Raw genomic sequence first — 22,497 nt, forward strand, 5'->3', positions numbered from 1 at the left:
TCTCGTGTATGTCATTGAGGCAGCTGCAAGGGAAGACTCAGGAGGGGGAACAACCCAGCAAGATGCTGAATTCAGCTTTTCCTAGTGATTACTAAGGCCTAAAAAATTTATAGATGGATGTGCTCGTGTCTGAAGCAACCGCCTTACGGATTTGCTGATCGCGCAGGAGCGGAATGCAAAAAAGGAGGAGGAGGGAAGGCAGGGAGGGTGGCTCTAGGACCCATGCGAGCCTTCCTGAGCAGGAGGTGGGAATTCTCTCTCCTCCAAGGCAGCAGGAGCCCGAGCCCAGCCTCAGAGCTCCTGCGGAGCCCGCAGGAAGAGCCGGGCAGCTCCCCTCCCGAGCCGCGCACCCGGCTGGGACCGCCCGCACCCCCCGAGCCATGAACAGGCTCCCGCAGCTGGTGCTGTGGGTCACCGCAGCCGGTAAGTAACTTATCTTTCTGCCCCCATCTTCCTTCGGTGCAAACTCCCTCTTGTGCCCGGGGACTCAGACTTACTTCGTTGCCCCTTCCCTTTTACCTTTAAAAGCAGTAAAGCGTTATTTTCAAAGCAGTGGGGGGAAAAGGAGGGGGGAGAAAGTACTGGCATGAAACGTACATACAGTGCGTGACATGTGGGAAGATAAATCTTGATGGTTATTGATTCTAAGTAAATGTTGTTCACTGGAATGAATAGGTGTTCTGTAGTTTCTTTAGAAAGGCTGCTGCTGACCGAGGCTTTTAAGCTGGAAGCAGGCGCTGTCACCGTACGAGGGTTCAGCATGAAATTTATAGCTATACCCCCGGACCATTTCGCTTCTCTGATTACTGGATTACTTTCTCTGTGACTATTTTGGAGAGGTGGGTGAAAGTAATGCTTCAGGAGCAGCGAAGGTTGCTTACAGGAAAAGGTGTAGCTTGGAGAAGATGCTTTGTCTAAGTAGAGAGAGGTGAGGAGGCAGATAAAGGGAGAAGAAGGTATTGGGACTATGAAAGATGGAGTTATGAGCATCCACCCACAGAGTGGTGCACGGGCTGAGTTTTGAAAGGAATCTTTGTGCCACTCTGGCATTGTCAGCTTTGGTTCTGAAACGCAGCAGGAGGAATGAAATAACAGTAAGAGAGAAGGAGGGAGATGTTAGGAGGGAAGCTGCAGTAATAGGAGACAAGTCGGGAAGCAGCAGCAGGCACACAAGCAACGATGGGAGAAGGAGGTAGGAGTGGGACACATTTACTATATGAGCACAGTGGCAAGCAAACTCGTTATGAAAATTAGGAGAGAAAAACCTGCATTAGGACATGCTGAACTTCTCAGAGAGTTGAAGTTACAGTAGTACCCCCAGTGCAGAGACAGAGACACCATCTTGACCCTTAGACAAGGATCAGGAGACACTTCTGTATTTCTCAGTATAACAAATCTTATTACTTCTAGGCAGGGAAGGAGGTAAGGCAAACAGGTTGTTGGCACTACAGCTTGCTCTTGCTAGCGCAGTGAAATTCTCTGTCCCTGGCTAAATACTGAACCTGTATATATTTTCTTTTATATGAAGACATGCTGGGACATCAGTTTTTAAGCAGGTTTCATTTAGTTCTATTTACAACTGAATGCCAAGACATAGCACAGAGTTTTTGATTTTGGGCTTTTTCTGGCCTGTTATTCCTATTGGGAGGAGGCTGCTTTACTGTCAAAGGGTCCCAGGTTAAGTGTACCCCATGCAAGCAGAGCTGTGTGTCCCCACAGCCTCAGTTCTCATGCATGTGGTCTCATCAAGAGCTGCGAAGTATCATCCCACCGTTTTTTGGTGGAGTGACTTTGAACATGCAAGTAAGGTTGGTGTAAGGAATAGCCATTATCTCCAAGTCTGTGATTTGAAGCATGACTGTATTAGGACAGAGATAAAAAAACAAAAAGGTGTGTTTCAGAGAGAGCAAGTAAAGACCTGAATGAAAACAAACATACATTTTACAATCTTTGTCCAATTTTCTGCCAAAAATAATCTTAATCACCTAGGGAGAGACTTGGATGCATGAGCATTTAACTGTGTAGCTGCTGTCACAATCTTCAGATGGGGGTTGCTTGTCTCACTGGGTTATTATGGTCAGCTCTCAGGCTCTGCAGTCAATTATTTTAAAAACCACTTATGTTTCCACTGAGGAAGTTTTCCTGGAGCATATTCTCAGAGTGGCTTTACATTTCCTTCTTTATTTGGAAAGCCCAAGGTCTTGGTGATAAGGGAATTTACAAGTCCACTTTTATCTCTTTTGTTTTACTGGCTGGCATATGCCTTTCTAATGAGCTGTATCCTAAAAGGATAATTTCAGAGTTCCAATCCATTGAAAACTTTTGGCACACCAAAACACTGGAGGAGGTCAGAACTCCTTTTGGTGCAAAAATTAAGACTCTATGAAAAAATTCAGAAAGTTGTATAGAACAACAGCAGGGAAAAAAAAACTCAGAAAGAGAACCCCTGAACCAAGAAAGGACTCGGTGCACAGATGTGCATTGTTCAGTGTCAAAGCGACTTCACAGTCATTTGGAGGCTGAGGTCGCACACTAGCCTCAGGTCTCAGGAGATGGCTGGGAGGAAGGTGAAAAAAGCCACCAGATGAATGTGTGGGAGAATTTTCTTTTTATTTTAAGCACCAGCATTGCTTTGAGTCTTCATATTGGATGTTTTTCCTTTGATTACTTGAGCTTGGTGGAGGGGGCTTGGTGGAGGGGGTAGGTCAGTCCTTTTCTCCTCTATGAAAAAACTGGGTCATGCTTGGCCAGATGTCATGTTCTTGCCTTTGGGTGTGGAGGGCAAACTATCTGCAAAATTACAGCACAACATACATCCCGGGCAAACTTCAAACACCTTTTCAAAAGTGCAGTCATGTTTATGCCATTGCTCAGAGTTTAACTATTGAGTATAACCACAGTTCTTGAGATAATATTAGTACAGGCATTTTATCAAGTCTTTCTTTACAGCCCTTTCCACTACTTGTAGTGGAGCTGTCACAGAATAGGATATCTTATGTTTAATTTCATCCTGAGGAATAGTTACGGTTTTGGGGTTTGTTGAATCCTTTCTAAGGCAGTGAGGCATAGGGAGGTTGACGGCAGGCTTAGGAGTAAGACAGCCAGCCTTTTGTTTGTTTATGGAATGGTATATCAGCATGGCAATGGTGAATGCCCCATTCCTGGATGCTATTTCCTCCTTGCATTTGCCTAACAAACTGTTTTCAGAAGCCCCGAAGGTTTTCTTCCTCTCTCTGGGTTTGTCTGCCTCTCAGAATTGAGCTGGCCTGTTTCATAAAGTAACGTAAGCTGGTTTAAGTTTAATCAGTCCACACATGCATGAAGATGCTCACATAGGAGTACCTAATTTTGTTGTAAGCCAACTTAAAATAAACTCGTGCATCTATCTCACTTAGACAAACCTTTACTGCTTTGTGTATCCCTTTTTTTGTCTAAAGGAGAGCATGCCAAGAGTGGAAGGGATGGGGCCCTACGTTCTCTTTTGCCTCTTCATTGAAGAGCTTCTTTCTTATTTCCTTCTTCTTGTGCCTATCTCCGCTCAGTTAAAGTAGTACACAAGTACAATAGTGGTTTCAGTATTTTCACTTAAATAGTTCCAACCAGGACAGCACCAAATGAGCCTTTAAATTTGTCTTAGGAGTTAGGTCCATGGTCCTTTACTGTGCAAATAACAGCATATCTGCAGATACTGTGCCCAGCCTGGATATGCAATTCAAGGCACTATGACTGTCACTGAAAGTCAAACATTAGGTGGATGCCTTGAAATTAAAAAAGACAGTTCTTTTTAAGTCACAGACATTACAAAGTTGAAGACCCTTTGAAACATAGTGGAAAAGGATAGGCTTGATATATGGGTATCCAACAGTAAGGGAGTACATGCAGACAAACACTGGGGATTTGTAAGCTACATCAAGTGGGAGGACTAAGGTGGAGGAGGATGAAACCAGGTAGTGAGCCGTGTGTACTGTTACTTTAGAGCTGAAGACAATGTCGTGTGATCAGCCATAGGAGAAATCCATCTTTCTGTCAGTGTTACATAGTTGCAAAGATTCTAATTAGTCCATAAGATCAAAGTTGGCAAAAAGGATGCCCTGCTCCAGCGATGTTTCAAAAGCATTCCTCTCCCGCCCCCCAGAGTCCTGAACAGATACACAGGAGGGTCCGTGTCTTCAGCCTGCTTGTACGTGTGATGGGGTGCGCACTGGCTGTGCTGGTGTGTTGAAGTGCATCTGTGATGTCTGTGACTAGAGTGGAGAGAAATTTTCATCTTGAATTAATTATGGTGAAGAATGCTGGTGCGGTGACACTAAATTCTTTATAAAGTGGTCTAGGTTTAGAGCTGTTATGCCTGGAGGTTTGTTTTGTGTGTGCACCAGTCAGTTCATATCGAGACACTCAAGTGAGTCTAGCTGTATCAAGTCTAAACTTTTGCTTAGGGAAGTCTTTTATTAGAAAATCTTAAATCTTTATTTAAAAATCTTAAAACATGATTTAGTATCAAACATTTAGTTTTGACATGAAATGTTATAGTTCAACACTCCCTGAAATGTGTTGGTCTTTGCAATTTTATAAAACTTCTGAAAAATTTTCAGGTTGACCTGTGACAGTTTTCTTTTTTAATTTCTTTGGGCTTGCCAGTAACTTGGAAAATCCTGTATTAAAGCTGCCTAGTTATCTTGTAATACCACATACCAATTTGTACCTGGATTTGTGCATGCAGGTGGTTGTCCTCAGGCTGATGTTCATTACTGCACATATACACAGTGGCTGTTACTGTTGTTTGTAGCTTGGTACTGGATCAGATTCCTCAGAAATAAAGGAAACGAAGGTAACCTGAACTTTTTGTAAACCTTTAGGAAAAGCAGAATCACAAAACAGCTGCTGAGAGGAGAGGCAGGTGAGCTCTTTCCAGAAATAAATGGAGAGGAAGGAATCCATGGGGTTCTTAGTTAAGGCAAATTGATGGACCTCTATGGGAATACAGTTACAACAGTGCAACGTCTTGCCCTCTGTATCTGGAGACTTTTATCCAAGACTCTTACGAGTAAGCATGATTTCTGTATTGAATGCTTAAATCAGAGGAGGAAAATAATGACATTAATTATGTTAATTAATTGGATCAGGCTTATAGTCTTTTCCTGTCTCTCAGCATCAGTCCTTCCTCTTACAATTCCTCTTCCTCCCATTCCATTATAATTGCTCCCCTGCTTCTCTCCTCTCCTGGCGTGTAACAAACCCAGTGCTTTGATGTGGCCTGCTATCAGCAGGACAGGGTGTGCACAAAGATGAAACTCGTGGCAGGTAGCTTGGAAAAGTGGTGAGTTGAGGTGTTCGGTAAGAGGTGACTTGCAGCTGGTCTGACAGATGTGCTCTGAGTGAATAGGGAGAACCAAGATCTCTTGTGAGAGTGGTGACAGACACCAGTGGGTTATATGCGCGCAGGAGGAACATGTAGAGCCTTTGGTTCAGATTGTGACTGGTTCAGCATCATCAGGGGTTGGAGAGGCTATGCCTGGGGAATGCCAGGTTCCTGTCTTTTTTTTTGTGCTGAATGTGCAAAAGGGGAGCTCAAGGTGTAGGACCTTTACAACTGAGCAAATGTGGCATCAGGACCTCCCCACATCTCTGCACTGCCTAAAGGACTACAGCTCCCAAGCAAGTGACAGGGTGTCACTGAAGCATTTTGCCTCCCTCAGGTGTGCTGTTTCTAAGAGCTTTCCTCAAGGTGGTGCACCTCTGCACTGCAGCTTCTTGCAGTGAGTGTGATACCAGCACAACCGGGCCCACGAGGAGTAATGAAAACAGAGAGAAATGACGTAAAAGGAAGCAGAGATGACCTTGCAGTTTTCCTCACCTAGAAAAAGCAACTCTGCCATATGCACTGAGGAAATAACTCAGAATTTCAGTAAGGTGCTCATCCACAGGCCGGGTTTTATCTTTTTAGGAGAATTTCAGGTTGGTTTTCTATATGTGCTCCTTAACATAAATCTGGCTGAAAAAACATGAAACTTTACACAATTCTGTACAACCTTGTCTTCCACTTGTTGGTGAAAACTAGTTAAGATTTCTAACCGGCTTTACATTTATTTTAGGCAGTTGGACTACATGATCATTGTAGGTCCCTTCAAACTGAACTATTCTATTCTGTTCCTTACAAATGAAAGAAACTCCCTGACAATGGCACTGACTGAGTTTAAAAAAAACAGGAAAGACACCTATTGACACAGCAGGCTCATCAGAGTTAAACATAGTCAAGAACAAGACTGAAATACAGAATTAAAACCTGAAGTCTTTCCAAAAAGCACAGATCTATCCTTGCAACTCAGCTTAACTTTTGCCCTATCTAGTGGGAGAGCCATGTCTGTTAATAAGACATCACAGATTTTCAGCTAATTGGTATCTGAAATCCCATAAGGTTTGGCATATCAGCCAAGAATGATGCATTTATTCATGCATTTCAGTTGCTCACTTAGGTTTTTTTTTCCCAGTCTGTAGCACAGCATGTGTTTGAAGGCATGAACAGCCAAACTTTCTGGGGTTACAGCATCCACACCTCTCCCCTGTGTCTATATTTATGGAGATACATATTTATATATTAAAAACATAGGATTGATAAAGTAACTGAGTGAGAGCCACACTAGAAAGTGACATGGAGGAATGTGATGGTGTTTTGGTGCACTGACTAAAGTGCAGGAGGTGAGAAGTGTCTGTTTCTTCACTGTCATGGTGAAGAGTTTTTGTGCTGGAGGCAAACAAAACACAAACTGGAACTTTATTCCTGCCTTGAATCGGAACCGACCCAATAATGGCAGTCATACTGGAACTTCAATGAGAAATGAACCCGATAGGTTACTGGATCAGAGTCACAGTTCACTGAAATCTTGCTTCCCACAGCAGAGATGCTGTTGGCATGGGAGCAACCTCAAACTGTGGTGGGCTTCTGAGCAGTTTTGCATCCAGCTTCCACTTCCCCATGGGACCCTCACAAGCGCCTGCTTCCACATACCGATGCAGAGCTGGTTTGAGTGGCTCTGCGGCTGTGACCAAGACCTTCTTCTACATGCTGAGGGTGATCTCCGAGTGCTCGGGCATTCGCCTTTGTAGCTCTGCCTCACAACTTCTGCTCTGCTTTCCTGTTCTTAGGGAGGCAGGAGGAAACTGCAGGGATACACAGAGAGGATGGGAGGTGGCTAGGGCTGGGCAGAGGAGCGGGATGGAGGAAATCTTCTCCAGTGGAGACCATGAGCCCAGCCAGTGTGGTTTGGGATTACCAAAAAAATGGTTAGCAGCTCTCAGCCTGAACCTGAGAAACCTCGGGCAAAGCTGAATTCAAACTGGAACTGAACTGAAAAACTCCTTTGCTTCACTGGATAGTTCATTTGGCAGTTTTGCAGACCCTGGTGTCTTGATTAATATTTTAGACAATGTAAAGGGCATGGATGATTATGCTTACACACTTCTAATATCTTGGATGTCTTGATTTTTTTTCAATTTTCTGTTTCTATTGTTATATTTAACTGCAGTTTTAATTTTCCAAGTATCTGCTATTTATAATATTTTTTTCCTGCTGAGCTCTGAGTGATTAATACATATTTGCTACTTTGACTTCGGCAAATAGAATCATAGAAAAGCATGACTGCTTGAAATTTCCTTGGTCTTTAACATGTTTTAGAGTTTGCTTTATGGCATTTTGATGTGTACTGTGCTGGAGTTCAGATCTCTTTACATGAGTAACACTTTTAAAGTATGTAATTCACAACAGGAGCATTTTCTGTGTTTACACTCACTATAGGAGCCCAAATAGTATTTAAAACCTCTGAAAGAAGCTCTCTTTAACCCCATGCAGGCTAACAGTTCAGCCTAGATTTTAATGAGACACTGGACTTTATGAATCTTATAAGCCCTGATAGCACAGTCATTGCAAAATATTTGCTATTACGCATTCTTTCTTTTAACTTCCCGGAAGTCCTGCATGCCTCCTGGCACTTCAGGATCTATCAGGTTCTTAGAAAAGTTTAAACTTTTCCAGAGTTTGACAGATGGTGTTTGTCAGTCTGTTGCAATCCTAAAGAAGAAATTTGAAAGTCAGTAAAATTTGAAAAAAATAACTTTGTGAATTAATTATAAGCAAAATGACGTGAATAAACCAAGCTGGCTTTTATTTAGTTATTTCAAAAGTCCTTGTATTCTGCCTATTCAGGTGGATAGAAAAATGAAAAACTTATGCAGATCTAGCTCTTTTCATCTCATCTAGAGCTGTGCTAGATTGGTCTGATTGGACACAAAGCTTTTAGAGGGGAAGCTAAATCCATTTTCATTTTTTTATTTCCTGATAAGTTTTGGACAAGGCATAGCTTTTTTTTTATTTCTTCTCTCCGCATTGTAATTTCCAAGTATTTTTTTCCTTTCTTGTGTGCCTTCCTGCATATATATGCATGAAAATTAATGAAAGGAAAAATATGGATTTTTTTTTTTTCCTGAAGGACAATAATTTTTTTCACTTATTTTAGGACCTGAAAATATATGGAAGAAAGCTTTGCTTTAAACAAAGCAAAACAAAGTATGTCTTCCATACTTTCCTCAGTGGATGCAGTTATCCAAAACTGTACAATACTCAGGGGTTGCTTGTGATTGTTTGTGATAATATTCTAATTATATATTTAATAAGTTTACCATTTTGCAGAGACTTACGTGGCATGTGACTGTACAGGCTATCAGCTACGGTAAATCTAGCTTATAGTTATTTTTTAATTAAGCTTCAGCAGAATTTACATTCACTGCCGCACCAGGGTACATGCAGAGTAAGCAGATAAGTTATTTCATTACTGATAGAAACTGCTTTGTGGCTGCAAGAAGGAGGACTGACAAGAAGCAACAGCCCAATTAATAATGTTACTGACATTCTTCCACCGAGAATGGTGGGGGGTGCCTTATGTCAAGTAAACGTAGAATTTCAAATGTAGAAGTGCTGATTCTTCCGCTGGATTTCTTAGGGCTCTTGAGACTGAGTGAACATGAAGCAGGTCAACATTAGCTCAGCTTTCCAGCATTCATGCCCACCTCGACCTCTCCTGTCAACCCCCAAGTGGCAGCATGGTCTTATTTTAGCTGTGTCAGTCAGACTGCAGGGATGCTTTGAAATTACCTAGCTTAAAAGCTAGCTTTCTTTTTTGTAAATCATTTTAATGGTCCAGCTACTGTGTGACACTATACAGCTTGTGTAGGTACAATCGAGGACACGGTGATTGCTGAGGAAGGACAAGAAGGGAGTCAGTCTCCCAGTGGGGCTAGAGGAAGGCAGAGCGAGGCTCAGGAAGGAATTCTTTTGGGAAACTCTTAAGCTGTTGGGCTTTTTCTGAATCTCACCCCCCCCCCCGTCATTGAAATAAGTGTCTTGTGAAGTTCATCTGTATGGTTAGATACCTGAACTTAGACTATGTGAATACATCCTTATTGAGCTTTTAGTGATGTCTGCTTTCCATTCTCTCACAAGGAAGCAAGTGCTTGATGTCAGCCTTGTCAGCTAGATGTCAGTGAGCTGACGACCTCCATATGAATTTGTACCACTGTGAAAATACCTACAATCCTGTTGTACTAAATAGAAAAACATTGTTGTTAGCTATCTAGTTCTGTCTATGACAATTTCTTATTTTTGGACCTTGTTAGTTTTTGGCATCTAGTTATCAAAACTTTAAACAGTTTTAGGGGACACAAAATTCAGACTAGTAGTTTGAATCCTATCATTGATGCTACAGTACTGAGGAATAAGAGATGCAACATGTTGTTGTGTGGCCTTCAAGTGTCCCCTTAGCTCTTCAGATGAAATAGTCTGTTTTCAGCTTTGACCCATACCATGTACAGACTGTTGTTAGAGAAGCTGCTCTGAAACAATTAAAGATAGGACTGAATATGTTCTGAAGGTGGAGAGCTAGGGTTTACATTTATCATCTAAAAGGGAGAGAGTAAAATAGTTTTGGGCCCAGGCTTAATTTTTATATACAAAATGTTTTATACTAGCATGCACAGAAGTGCTCCCATGAGTTTTCAAGAAAAGGTTAGCTACATTTAAGAATATTCTTAAGCATGTCCTTTTATTCTTGGTGACCCAAACACACAATGGAGCAAGAAACAAAGCTGGCAAGAAGTGACAGCTGAAAGTACCCTGCTTAGTCTTTCTGAGCTTGGCAAAGGGTGTGTGTATAGCAAGCACCGTTCTTCTGGTATCTAAACTCTCCAAGCTCAGGTTTCGCTTCACAAGATAGGGTTAAAAATCATCAAATTAAAACAAACATATTTATGAGCCATCTGGTTTCTGAGTCTTTCCAGTTTGTGTTTGCTATCCTGGGTAACTATTAAGCAATTTTTGTTGCTGTAATTTTGATGTCATTACATAGCTCCAGAAACTACATGTTTAAGAAAAACACTGTAGAGAACTGAATTCAGAATAGAATTATAAGTACTGGCAGCACTGGAGACATTTGTCATTCTTTCAATTGTCCTAATGTACTACTAAAAGTAAATGTACAGAATAAATCCATTTTTCCTTTTAATGTGACTTTAAGTTAAGCAAAGTGAACTGGAAGGTTGTATTACCTAGCTCTTTTACAATATGCTAAGGGGAGTCAGATTTCCTAGGGTTGGTTTCTAGTTCTGCCACAAGCCTTCTGTATGATTTGGGGAAGGCTACTTAGTCTTGGTGCCTTAATCCTTGTCCTATTTTACTTATTTTATCTCCCACATTCAGATGTGGTGAGACATAAACCAGTATGTTCTAGTTCCTTGAAACAGATCCAGTGCACAGAAATTGGGGGGCGTGGGGGGTGCTTTTTTAAATGAAATGTAATTAAGGAGAATCTATAACTCAATTTCAGTAGAAATTTAAACGTGTTGCTTTGAAAAAATAAAAAAGTTTATTCTTTCACATTGAATGTTGGGTTACCGATAAGAGCTTTCTGACAGCATTGGCTTTTCCATTGGTGGAGGAAACAAAAGTGTTCTCCTTAAAGGTGTGCATTTGTATTGCTTTTCCATAATGTATCCTTATCTGCTCCTGAGAAGGCACAGCACTGATGAATAGATGTAAAATTCCCTCTTGTTTCTCTGGTGTCATGATTGATATTCTTCATGCCAGCTCGATCATTTGTGACACTGAGTCAATTTTCAGAGTATAGTTTCATCTCAGGAAGAGAGGAGAGAATATAGCTATAATTGCTGGTGTTGGGTTTCTAGGTGCAACCAAATGCTGGTGCTGTTTGAAAGTAACACGTTTTGTGAATGCTAACTAAAGTACAGTAATCAGCTTCTCTTTCTCCATCTCCCTCATCTTTTTCACAGAGCTGTGTGCTGAAAATTATCAGTTTTTCTGAGTCAAATTTGTTTTTATGGGTCTTGGAACCTTTCTGACTATTTTGCCTGCAGTGCAAGGCTATTCCCGATCTCCTGCACCTCATCAGCCCTACTGCCACATCTTGCTTTTCATCCTATGGCTTGGTGTCTCTTACACACACTGGGTAGGAGCACCTGGCAGGTTGAGCTCAGTGAAGGATGCGCTGGTGTCTTTAGGTCTTGTAAGAAGTACACAGCTTGTTTCTCTGCTTCTGTTACTCACACCTGGCATGAGCTATAAAAGAATGCAAAGCAATCACTTGGCGTCTCTATGCCTTTAGTTGCAAAGCCCAGATTCTCAGATGCGTAAAGAGGAAGAAATAAGTGTATGTTAAGAATAAAGTATACATTATTCAGGGTGAGTGTGCTGTGGAGGCGAGCATTGCTTGCAGCAGCAGAGAACGCTAGCCATGATGCAAGGAAGACATTTGAAATCTTGGCTGCCAAACTGTTGAATACCCTGCTGAAATTTGTGCCCAGTTTCACATTCCACCTTCTTAGCCTCCTCTGAGTGTTTGTTTGACTGCTTTCCTCTTCTGGAGTCCAGCTGGCACTGAGAGGCTCAGCTGTTAGGAAGCCCATTTGGGAGGCTCAGCTGGCACTGGCAGACTCCACACGCTGCTGGAGCACTTGCAGGCAAAGCTGTGGTCCCTATCTTGGAAGCTGGCAACAATTTCTAGTTGAGGCTGTGAGGAAGGTGTTTGACTCTTGCCTAGAGCTGACAGCACCGTGCTGGGGAGATGATAGTAGGGGTAGGTGTTTGTTCACCTTCAGTGGCACAGTAGCAGCATCTCTTCTTCAGAGACACAGGCCTGGGCACTGCACTGTGCCTTGGCGTGTTGATGTGGAGGTATAGCAGTGGACATGACTGCCTTCAAAGCTAAGTGCAGGCCTCCCTGTGCCCAACACGCTGCAACCTGCTCCCTCTCAGGGCCTGATCAATGAAGCCTGCCTTACTAGTGTCCTGGGGACTGAACTGGCTTTCCATCATGCCTCAGGGCAACTTTAAAACCTAGTCTTGCTCTGAGTAGAAGACAGTAAAGTAGGAATTCAGTGTCCCAACAGCAACTACCCGCTACCCAGCCCTTCCAAAATATAGAAGGATACAGTAACAGATTCTAGTGTGGATACTTCAGATGTGGGTATGGCACTATGGCAGGTTACAGGGCTCTCTTTTTCTTAACGTAAGATAAAATTACTTCTTGTCAAAGCCATTGCTAGGTGCAGGGCAATGCAAATAGAACCATAGAATTCTAGAATCATTTAGGTTGGAAAAGGCCTTTGAGATCATCGAGTCCAACCATTGGTTAACCTAACACTGCTAAGTCCACCACTAAAGCATGTCCCTAATCACCATGTCTACACGTCTTTTAAATACCTCCAGGGATGGTGACTCCACCACTTCCCTGGCAGCCTGTTCCGAAGCTTGAAAACCCTTTCAGTTAAGAAATTTTTCCTAATATCCAATCTAAACCTCCCATGGCACAACTTGAAGCCATGTCCTCTTGTTACTTGGGAGAAGATACTGACACCTACCTCACTACAAACTCCTTTCAGGTAGTTGTAGAGAGCAACAAGGTCCCCCTGTGTGCCTCCTTTTCTCCAGACTAAACTACCCCAGTTCCCTCAGCTGCTCCTCTTAAGGCTTGTTCTCTGGACCCTTCACCAGCTTCGTTGCTCTTCTTGAGACATGCTCCAGAACCTCAGTGTCTTTCTTGTAGTGAAATTCTTCAACATCTGCTTCCAAAAGAATATACTATCTACTATCAACTGTGCAGTTTCCTCAGAGTGCATGTGTTGTGCGTGCTCTGTCATGCTTTCTCATTACTGTAGATAAAGTGGAATTCATCCTCTGCTTGCAAAGAAGCAGTAGCTTTTATTGACCAGGTAGCTGGCTGTTGTGGTGATAGGAATTCTTGGAAGTGCTTGGGACACTTCTGGTATTTACAGCCTCATTTGCAATTTCCTGATGCAGAGGAGTTGAGGCTTCTTCAGGGGGAGCTGGCACAGAAAGGATGTTTTGAGATGTGTGATTCTGTGAGAGCTCTGGAAGAAGCTCTGTTAAGCACTGATGGGAGAGTGAAATGACACCAATGATTTTTCCATATTGCTGTCCTCCACTGGGATGATATCTAGTGGAGTACGAGGTGGGCAGTGGGAACTCTTGACAGTCATATATAGAAAAGTACAGTACTACTCAAATATGTATTTGGTCTTTTCCTGTGGATGATAATCTGCTAATTACAGCTACAATTTCAGGCTGTTTAGAGCTGAAAAGGTAAAATGAGATGCTGGATGAGCAGTCCAAGAATGATCTAAATGTACAGAAACTGTGGCAGGTATGCTGCATTTGGTGGGCACAATAAATCCAGGAACCCATGCTTGGTCTGGTAGCTCCTTTCTGGATGTCAGAAGAGCGTGCACTGAAAGTGTAGGAATTGTGTGGAATTAAAGAACCTTTCAGGCAGTACCTGTGGTAACCGTTAAAAGCTACATGCCACTGTGAGGCATTTTGTCACCTTGCAAGCTGCCTTATGTAAGGGACTCCACATTGATATACTGCACTGGGGGCAGAGCCAGGTTTGCTTCAGGACTTGTCGTGTTTCAGGCTTTTATTGGGGGCCAGCAGGGAAGAAAACTGCACAAGCTCTTGACCTCATGTTGTTTGCTTTCCTCATTGTGCTGGCTCATGCGTGCTGGCTGGTGTCCTGCAAGCAAAGAACTAAGGCTGTCTGGTGTTCGTCTTAGCTTGCTCATTTGAGGGCTGAGGAATAGAAACCTCGTTTTTCTCCCTTGTGTGGACAGGTCTGGAGCGACCCCTTGCCAGCAAAGAAACCCCAGCCACAGGCCAGCAGTAGTCAGGCACTGATCTTTAGGGAGTCTCTACTGGGATATGTAGTCTTTTTCATAATTGTCTAATAAAGGCCTGGTTAAAGTGAGTAGTTACTGAAAGGAGCTATGGTCTCATACCATTTCCCCATTGATCACTTCCAGAGAGTGAGTGCTCTTCTCGTGATTCTGGAAGAACTTAGGATTTCAGAAAGTAAGTGGTGGTGGAGCAGGCCTGGACTCCAGCAGCCACAGAGTTTCATGAATTCACTCTAATGGAAGATGGTTTTATTTTCTCTTAACAAACGTAAGAACTTGAGTTGAGATATCTAGAGAATTCAGCATTCATGTGTTCTGTTCTGTTTGTTTGCATCCAGTGTTTTTTGTGCGCTTGTTTCTCGTGCATATTGACACTTTCCAGATATATCCAGAAATGCGTCCAGTTGTGTTTCCCAACTGCCTGCAAATGAAATAGCTCAGGACTGGTGGGAAGGACTGTCCCCAGTCATTTTCTTTCAGGCACTATTTTGTTCATTAGCATTTAATCAATTTATCCATGGTCTGAAAGGAAGTCAGAATTTTTCCCAAGAATCTTTGTTTCTTTGCAGGCACTCATTCTAGTTTCTTCTGCTTTGATGTTCTTGCACTGATTTCACACTGGGGTGGAGGTTTTTTGTGACATTCTCATCTTCAGTGTGAAGTTTAAGACAGGCTGAAACATCTTTGAAAGGAATGAATGAGAGAGGCCCCCTTGTCTTAAAATGGATCACATCTGTGCTGGTATGGTCTAGCTATCAGTCATTTGGGTTTTCTACTAGTCATTCCCTTCCATAAAGCTGTCTGGATAGAAGAGCTGGGGGATATTTTCAAAGCACAGGTTTTGGGTGTTAAGAATATCAGAATAGCCATGATAGTGTTGGCTATGCCAGTGCGCTAGAGTAATTCATAACGTTGTTAAACCCTGAAGCTCATCCTTGCAGTAATGAGAGACAGTAACCTGAGGCCCTCTTCCTTGAGAGAAAAGAAATTCCAAATTTCACCATTTCTATTTTGGCACTGATCCTGAAGGGGTCGTTTAAAGGAAAGGAAGGACTCATTATATTTAAGGACTTCCTGTCAGAAGTAAAATAAAAGCCTTCGTATGAAATATGCACCCTTAGCTGCTTTCCAGTTGGTAAGTGTGGTATAGTAGCCCAAAGATCTCCTCTCTAAACCACACCTTACTCTCTTGGAAGCCAAAAATAAAATAAAATGCCAAGATAAGGAAGTATCCTTCTAGTCATAGTTGTTCTTTACAACACAACTGACTGTCTTCTGTTCTCAGAACACATAAAACAGTGGGATCATCTGGCTATCATCCCCACTTTCTTCTGTGTTTCTATACTGGAGGGGAAAACAAGTGAAAAAACTGGAATACAGGTGACCTCTCTTCTGTTTGCAAAGTCAGTTTCCTACCAAAAGTGGACTGGAACAATTCATAAATCTTGGTTATGTTGTTTTAGGCCGTGAGCAAAAACTGTGTCGTGTTTTTTCAACCCAAAGGTGATTTTTTTTTTTTTTTTAATCCAAAAATAAAGTGTAAATCTTGGCACAAATGACAGAAGTGTCTTTGAAAATAAAGAAACAATTTGCCAAACAGCCATAAGGTAGTCTAAGTCATCCCTGACTTTTAGTCCATTCAGGAAGTCCTGAATACCAGGCCTCTCCCACCCACTCAGAATCTGTTACACAAAGTTCATTGCTCACAACAGTAATCCCAATGCAGTTTGAAAAAAGATTCTGCACCTCTTACATTGTGCTGGCTGCAAGTTAAGGTATTCATACTGGAAAGTCATCTTGCAGGTGGCAAATACCTTGAACAGTGTGAACAAGCTTAGTCCTAATCCTTTCCATCAGAGGAATGTGCAGATCTTAGGAGGCTGCTCGGACTCACCTTCCTCCAAAGGCTTGGCTTTCCTGCTACTCTGAAACAGTAAGCACTGAAAACATTACTATTTTTAATGTTCAGCATACCATCAGGGCTCCATACTTATTAAATTGTCTCATTATTAAGAAGACTGTTTATATTGGTGCTGTGATTTGAGTTAGTGTCCTAGCCCTATCCGCACAGATTGATTTCCTGACGACTACTCCAAGTCTCTCCTTTTTTTTTTTCTCAAGGTCCCTGATAGTTCACAGTTTTCTTTACAACAGAGCTTTTGCCAGCCTCATACTTACTATACCCTAGAAAGTGCCTTTCTTGCGATGCCACTGTGGCCTGTCAGGCCTCATTGACAAAGGACATCAACTGTGATCTCTAAATCAGTCTCCCACTTTTTTTTTTTGTCCTGTTGCTGTTGAGGAGGCCTTCCTCTTGGTTACTGCTGTCCTTCTCTGAGACACTCTTCCCTCTGGGTGAGACCTGTTGTCTGCCTTACTGATTTTTGACCTCTTCGGTCTGGAAATGGTGCCTGCCTGCCCCAACACTGTCATTGCCTTCAGTTTTATCTGCATTGCTGTTTGGAGGCTGAGGTTACCTTGTAACTTGGTGCTCCCGTAAGTGCTGCCTCTCGCACTGCTTTCTGTAGCCTGTTTTGTAGCTGTGCTCAGACCTGCTCACTTGCACACAGTATACTTGGGTCCACAACAAGGCTGTGGCAGCATAGCTTCAGACAGCTTCTGTACCCTGGCACTTCCCTTTTTTAAACTCTCCCGGTTCCACCTTTTTTCCCTTTGGACTGCAGCACACCATGTCCATGGGGAGCAGTCTCAATACATTGAGCCCACTGGTTTCTGCTCTCTACTTCTAAAAGGGTGTATTGTGATTATACAAAACTATCAACTAGTAGCTCCCCCTGATCCTCATATCTCATTTTGCCTTTTGGTCATTGGTTTCTTGTCTCTCTAGTTATCTGTTGGTTTTGGAGTACCTTTCTCCAATTCTCCCTTGCAGTTAAATCTGCAGCATTTAGGACTAATGTGGCATGGTCTGTAATTTATTTGTGGTGCTTTTTTTGTCAGTTGTGCTAGATTGTGAAAAATATTCCTCCAATTTCTTAATTATAATTCATGTAAACACATCCACTTCTGGAGAGAGGCTGGAGTAGCAGCCAATGGTGCTAATATAATTTCTGTCATTAAAAGTAAAAAAAAAAATAAAAAAAAAAATCCATTCTGACTTTTCCAAGTATTGGGTTGGGATTTAAAGAGATTGTGAACTGTCCTTGTTTGACAATTATATTATTTGCATGTCTTACATTGTTCCATTTGTAGCTTTAATTAAACAAACATGTGTGTTTATATATATATATACACACACAAAATTGGAAAATTAGTCATTCTTATTAAACTTCAAACATCTCCTCTCTCTCCTGTTTCCTCCCTTTTTTCTGCCTCTCTTCTCAATTTACATATTTTGGTTTAGTCATAGCCTACTTTGTGGGATTCCTTCAGAAATCAATAGATGTCTGATCTAGGGAGTCTCTATTCTAATTTTCAGCTTATGCATATGTGGTTAGCATTTGCATCTTCATGTGTCTCTGTTAATTGTCACGACTGGGTTTCATGATCCTGGCTTGTCTCTTCCTTGACATAATTTCCATCCCCTTCTCTTTATTCAATAAGCAGCAATGTCCTGGGCATTAGGTGGTTAGCAGTCAGTGCAGATTAACTTGAAACACTTTTCACTGCAGTTAACCTAGTGATCTACCTGGTCATATTTCAGTGGATGTTATGTAAGCTCTTTTTCTTCCAGGTTTGCTAATTCCTTCACGGGAGGCTGTACCAGTGCTGATAAAACCCTGTATTTCCCTGGGCTACATGTAGAAATCCTTTTTTTTTAACTTCGAATTACTTCCTAGACATCTATTTTCTTGGAAACCATTCTTTATGCCATGTGAATGCTGGACAGGGTCTGGTCCCTTCATCTGCATCTTTCATCTTCAGGATTATTCTTCAAAGTTACTAGTTGATGCCAAAGTTCTCAACAGCATAATATAAACATCCTCTCCCTTTTTTGTGTCCTGATTTTTTTTGTGGGGGAGGAGATGGCATGGAGAAAAAAAACAGGATGTGACCCTGAAGAACTTACAGGAGACACCAAAGAATGAGCAGGATAAAAAGTTCTTCTGCCTTCTTTTTACAGATGGCAGCCTGGGCAGTAACAGAACAGACCCCAGGTAACACAGAGTGTTGGTAATCCACTGACGAATTTAATGCAGGGTTTTGATCATGAAGAATACAAGCGATACTGGCCAGAAGATTCAGTTTTTAATCTTGTACTTTTCTCCAACCTAGTTTAGCCACTGAAGGGCTGATCCAGGCAGCAGTCTTTCACTGTCATGTCAGAGATTTTTAGCACATGTTAAGAGGTACAAAGTGAACTCGTGACAAACCAATTCACTGCGTGGCACTTATAGTAGGATTCCTTTTGGCCAACTTGAGCCATTCAATAGGTGAGCGGTTTAAGCTAGTCTTCTAGACTCTTCCTGTAATGCTTTTCTCTCTGTTAACTAGCTTAGATTTAACACCTAAGTACCAGGTGGCTGAAGTCATAAATCCCACTTCTATGTATTTACCGGACAATTTATGGTAAGAAATAGTTTAATCTGTTAACAGTACTCTTGTACATCCCACCTTTTCACAACTTCTGCCTATGAAAACTAAAGTTTGGCATGGAGCAATTGGAATCTCTCCTTCTGGAAAGGAATTTGGCAGATACTGAGAGGAGACTTGTGGCAGTACTTCCATATTTTCCTGGCGGTATTGAAGAGAAATTGGAGAAGATGGAATCTTCCATGCTGCTCCATATAGCTGCTGCCAAGGTGCTGGTGGTAGGCATACTGCTAGATGGAGTTTAGCAAAAAAATCCTGTATTCATAGTCTCATATGAAAATGTAATTTGAGAAAGATGGCCCTTTTTGACAAAGGAAAACCACAAGACCACAAGATCTGATACAGCTGCATAAATCTGATCTGTTAACTGGAAAGCTAAATTAAAAATTGAAATACTTGTGGTGTAAGTGAAAAGTAGGATGGAGCAAGTTACTGTGAAAAATAGGCTGGGCACTAGAAGAAAAGTTAGCTGTTTGTAAGGTTGGCATGAGCTGCACTTCCCTTATGTTAGAATCAATGGCACACCTATTAATAACCTGTGCCTGGCACACAGACTGTAAATGAGAGTACATAAATGTCAGTGATCAGATTGTTGCAAATATGATGGCAAAGAGTCCTCTCGAAAAAGAAACAGAAAATGTAAAGGTTGTATGCTTCTGAAACCTGCTCTCCATGAGTAGACCTAGAAGGTCGCTTCAAAGTACATCAGTTTATTATTCTTTTCTATTACATGCAAAGCAGCTGAATATCACTGTGGAAATCAGGACCTTGCTGCCCTAACACTTCCTGGTCTATTCCCTGGAGACCTAGCATGTTCTTTAATATCCGTACCACACAGTGGATTGTAAAGAATGCAATAACAACAAATGAACTTATGAATTCCATTAAAAAGAAAATCCATGAAGGAAGGAAGGATATGTTTTCATACAGATTTAGCCAAAAAGATCTCGGAAGTAATTTGGAAAGCTGATGGAGTATGTCCTTGTCATTAGAAAATCACCAGCTGCAGGTGTGGTTTTAAATTGATGGGTTTGTTGCCACTTTAGGGTGTTGGAAGACTTGACAAGAGTTCAGGAGCTGTAGGGAATGCTCATGTGGACAATGCTGTTATAGTCTCCAAAGAATAAGGTGGGTTTAAGACAACTTTTTATTCCATGAAACATTGTCTTTTTAACTGTATTCCTATTGTTAATTAATAAAAGGTAATACAATTTTCCCATTATTTTGCTCAAGATTGTAATCAGGATCCAGCATATCATTTGGTTCCCCTTTTACCCTGTTTAAACATCAAGAAAACAGTCACTTTCTTTTCATACTGAGATGCTTTCAGCATTCTGAGACATTCTGAGTGAGTGTTATGGCAGAGGTACCACCAGTGAGTTTAAGGACTTTTAGGTTCAAGCTGTCTAGAGCTCTTAATTTTTAAATTGTTTACGCCTGAGGAGGTAGTGCTCTTACGTTCTTATATGGCACACATGTACTGTGTCTTTTTTTTCCCCTCGTAAATACAGAATCTACTCTTAATGGAACAATTTACCTTTTCAGCATCATTATTGACAACCTATTTAGTAACTTATTGACAACCTATTTCTATTTAGTAAATGTCCATGTCTTTATTCCCTCTTGTACTATGTGCTACCTAATATTAAGCCATGTGCATTCAAATCTTGCAGGACTGAGGTAGCAGTGGTGTAATATGGAGTGTCAATGATTCATCTCTTCTTTTCTCTAATGCAGCCTGTCCTTCCTATGCAGATTTATAATCTCATAGCCACTTCCCTCGTATCTCAAGGGTTCTGGAAAGGTGTGCACCCAGGAGCTAATTACAGAGACAGATACACTAGTTGCTGGTTCATTGGATATCTGTTAATAATTCAATACTTCTAACCTGGCTGAATGACCTCAGATTCTCTTTCTTCTCTGTATTAGAGAACATCTGTTCGCTTCTTTTATTTCTGTACTGTGGTTATTTTATTGCTCATCTATACCCTTGTGGTTATCTGATATATATCACTGTCATATGAGAGTAAAAACATCAACCATGACTTCTTAAAATCAGTTGAGGACGTTTTGTGCATACATCAGTAAAGAAAAGGGTAAGGGGTTAATAAAACATATTGATAGATTTGACACACAGTGCTTACAGCTGTGACATATGTGATCAAATAGATATTGGAATTGTGTCACAGCCACTGAGGTGCACCAAAACACCAGGTGTCTGATCACTACAAGCTGTGTGAGATGGAAATGGATGTTAACTCTTGACTGATGTGAAGAGGATGAATGTCGAATTCTGCCCTGCAGCATGCCACCAGAAAAGCTTTAAAGTGACTGGGAATGGTTAGACAGCACTTGCTATACTTCATGACAGCAATGCTGCAAAAATGATAGAGTTTACATGGAAGCAGCTGAATTAGCGGAAAGACCTTAAAAGGAGGAGACAACAACGCAGTGCGTGTTAACATCTAAGCACGTTCATTCTTAGGTTACCATAATTGAAATTCCATAACGAAGGAGTTCAGACAACACAGGAGGGCTTTGATGTGACTGATTAAAGAAAAAAATTAAGTGATCTTTTTATTATTTTTCACAAAACCTGTGGAATGGGGTAATTTTGAAATTAGCGGAAAGCATTGAATGGATGATAGAGTATTAACTGTTTACTTCTTCATGAAGATAGATTCTTTAAGCATTGACAATAGCAAAATAGGATTGTGACCAGACTGAGGAAAGAAAGCTTTAGAGGCTAATTGATAAGAGTTTGTTTATGGGTAGAAATCACATAGCAATAAACACTTAAAACCTGTGTTACAGATACTGTAGCAGCATCTACACTTCAGAAAATGAACATAATGTTGCTAAAGTACTTGCTAAGAATAGAGATTGTAAGTTTTCTTGGACACATGCTTGAAAAGAGATAAGCTATTATATAATGAAGGGGTTAACACAAGTTTGAACGTGGTGGTTGAAAGGGATTAGGCTGCCGCCTTGCTCCAAAGGCATCATGTGATGAGGAGTGCCCCATCCTCTCCTTCCCCACCCCCAGGCCTGCCTCCCCCTCCCAAAATAAATCTGTGTCTGAATGATAGAAACAAGGAGTTTAAATAGAAGTCTTGGAAATAAGGTTATTTCCAGTAGTAACCATTTCTGGAGAAAATGGCAGCGTAAGAAACACAATGATCTAATATAGAAGTTTAAGAGAGTATTTTATACAACTGGCCAAACTTCTAAGCATAAAAATGTAATGTGCCTAGCACTATTAAGTTGCCGAATATTGAATAACAACATACATATGATTGTGTGAAAACATAATACAGCATGCAATCAGAAATCTCATATCTCAGCTTCAGTGCCCAAGTTATTACTGAGAAAAAGACAGAAACTTCTAACTTTTGTCAGTGGAGCTGTTGCCATTGTAAGTAAATATCAAGGTTAAGAAATATGTAGACAATTTGGGGAGATACATTAAATTCCTAGCAGTGTTAGCCCATAGTGGGTGTTAGTGTACTTGAAATAAACAGGAAAGATTTCTTTTAGTAGCTGTTATTCCAGTTTATTTGCAACTGAATTGGAATAACTCCTATCCAAATGCATCTGGGTATACTTTAATTTTCATAAATTAAATGACACACTGAAAAAGTTGAGGGCAAAATTTATTCTCACATAATTCAGATGAGGCTTTGTCTACTT

The 22,497-nt window shown here is 41.3% G+C and overlaps 1 protein-coding gene across 1 annotated transcript in view; it reads left to right on the top strand.

Moving 5' to 3' along the window:
- Positions 1-307: 307 nt before the first annotated feature.
- Positions 308-22,497, top strand: part of LTK (leukocyte receptor tyrosine kinase) — a 102,057-nt gene continuing 79,867 nt past the window's right edge. The window contains exon 1 of the mRNA XM_069784727.1: positions 308-423. Within this exon, the coding sequence (XP_069640828.1) occupies positions 381-423 (43 nt within the window). The 5' untranslated portion in view covers positions 308-380. The remainder of the gene's footprint in view (positions 424-22,497) is intronic.

The sequence above is a fragment of the Haliaeetus albicilla genome, chromosome 5 (assembly GCF_947461875.1).
Source record: "Haliaeetus albicilla chromosome 5, bHalAlb1.1, whole genome shotgun sequence".
NCBI lineage: Eukaryota > Metazoa > Chordata > Aves > Accipitriformes > Accipitridae > Haliaeetus > Haliaeetus albicilla.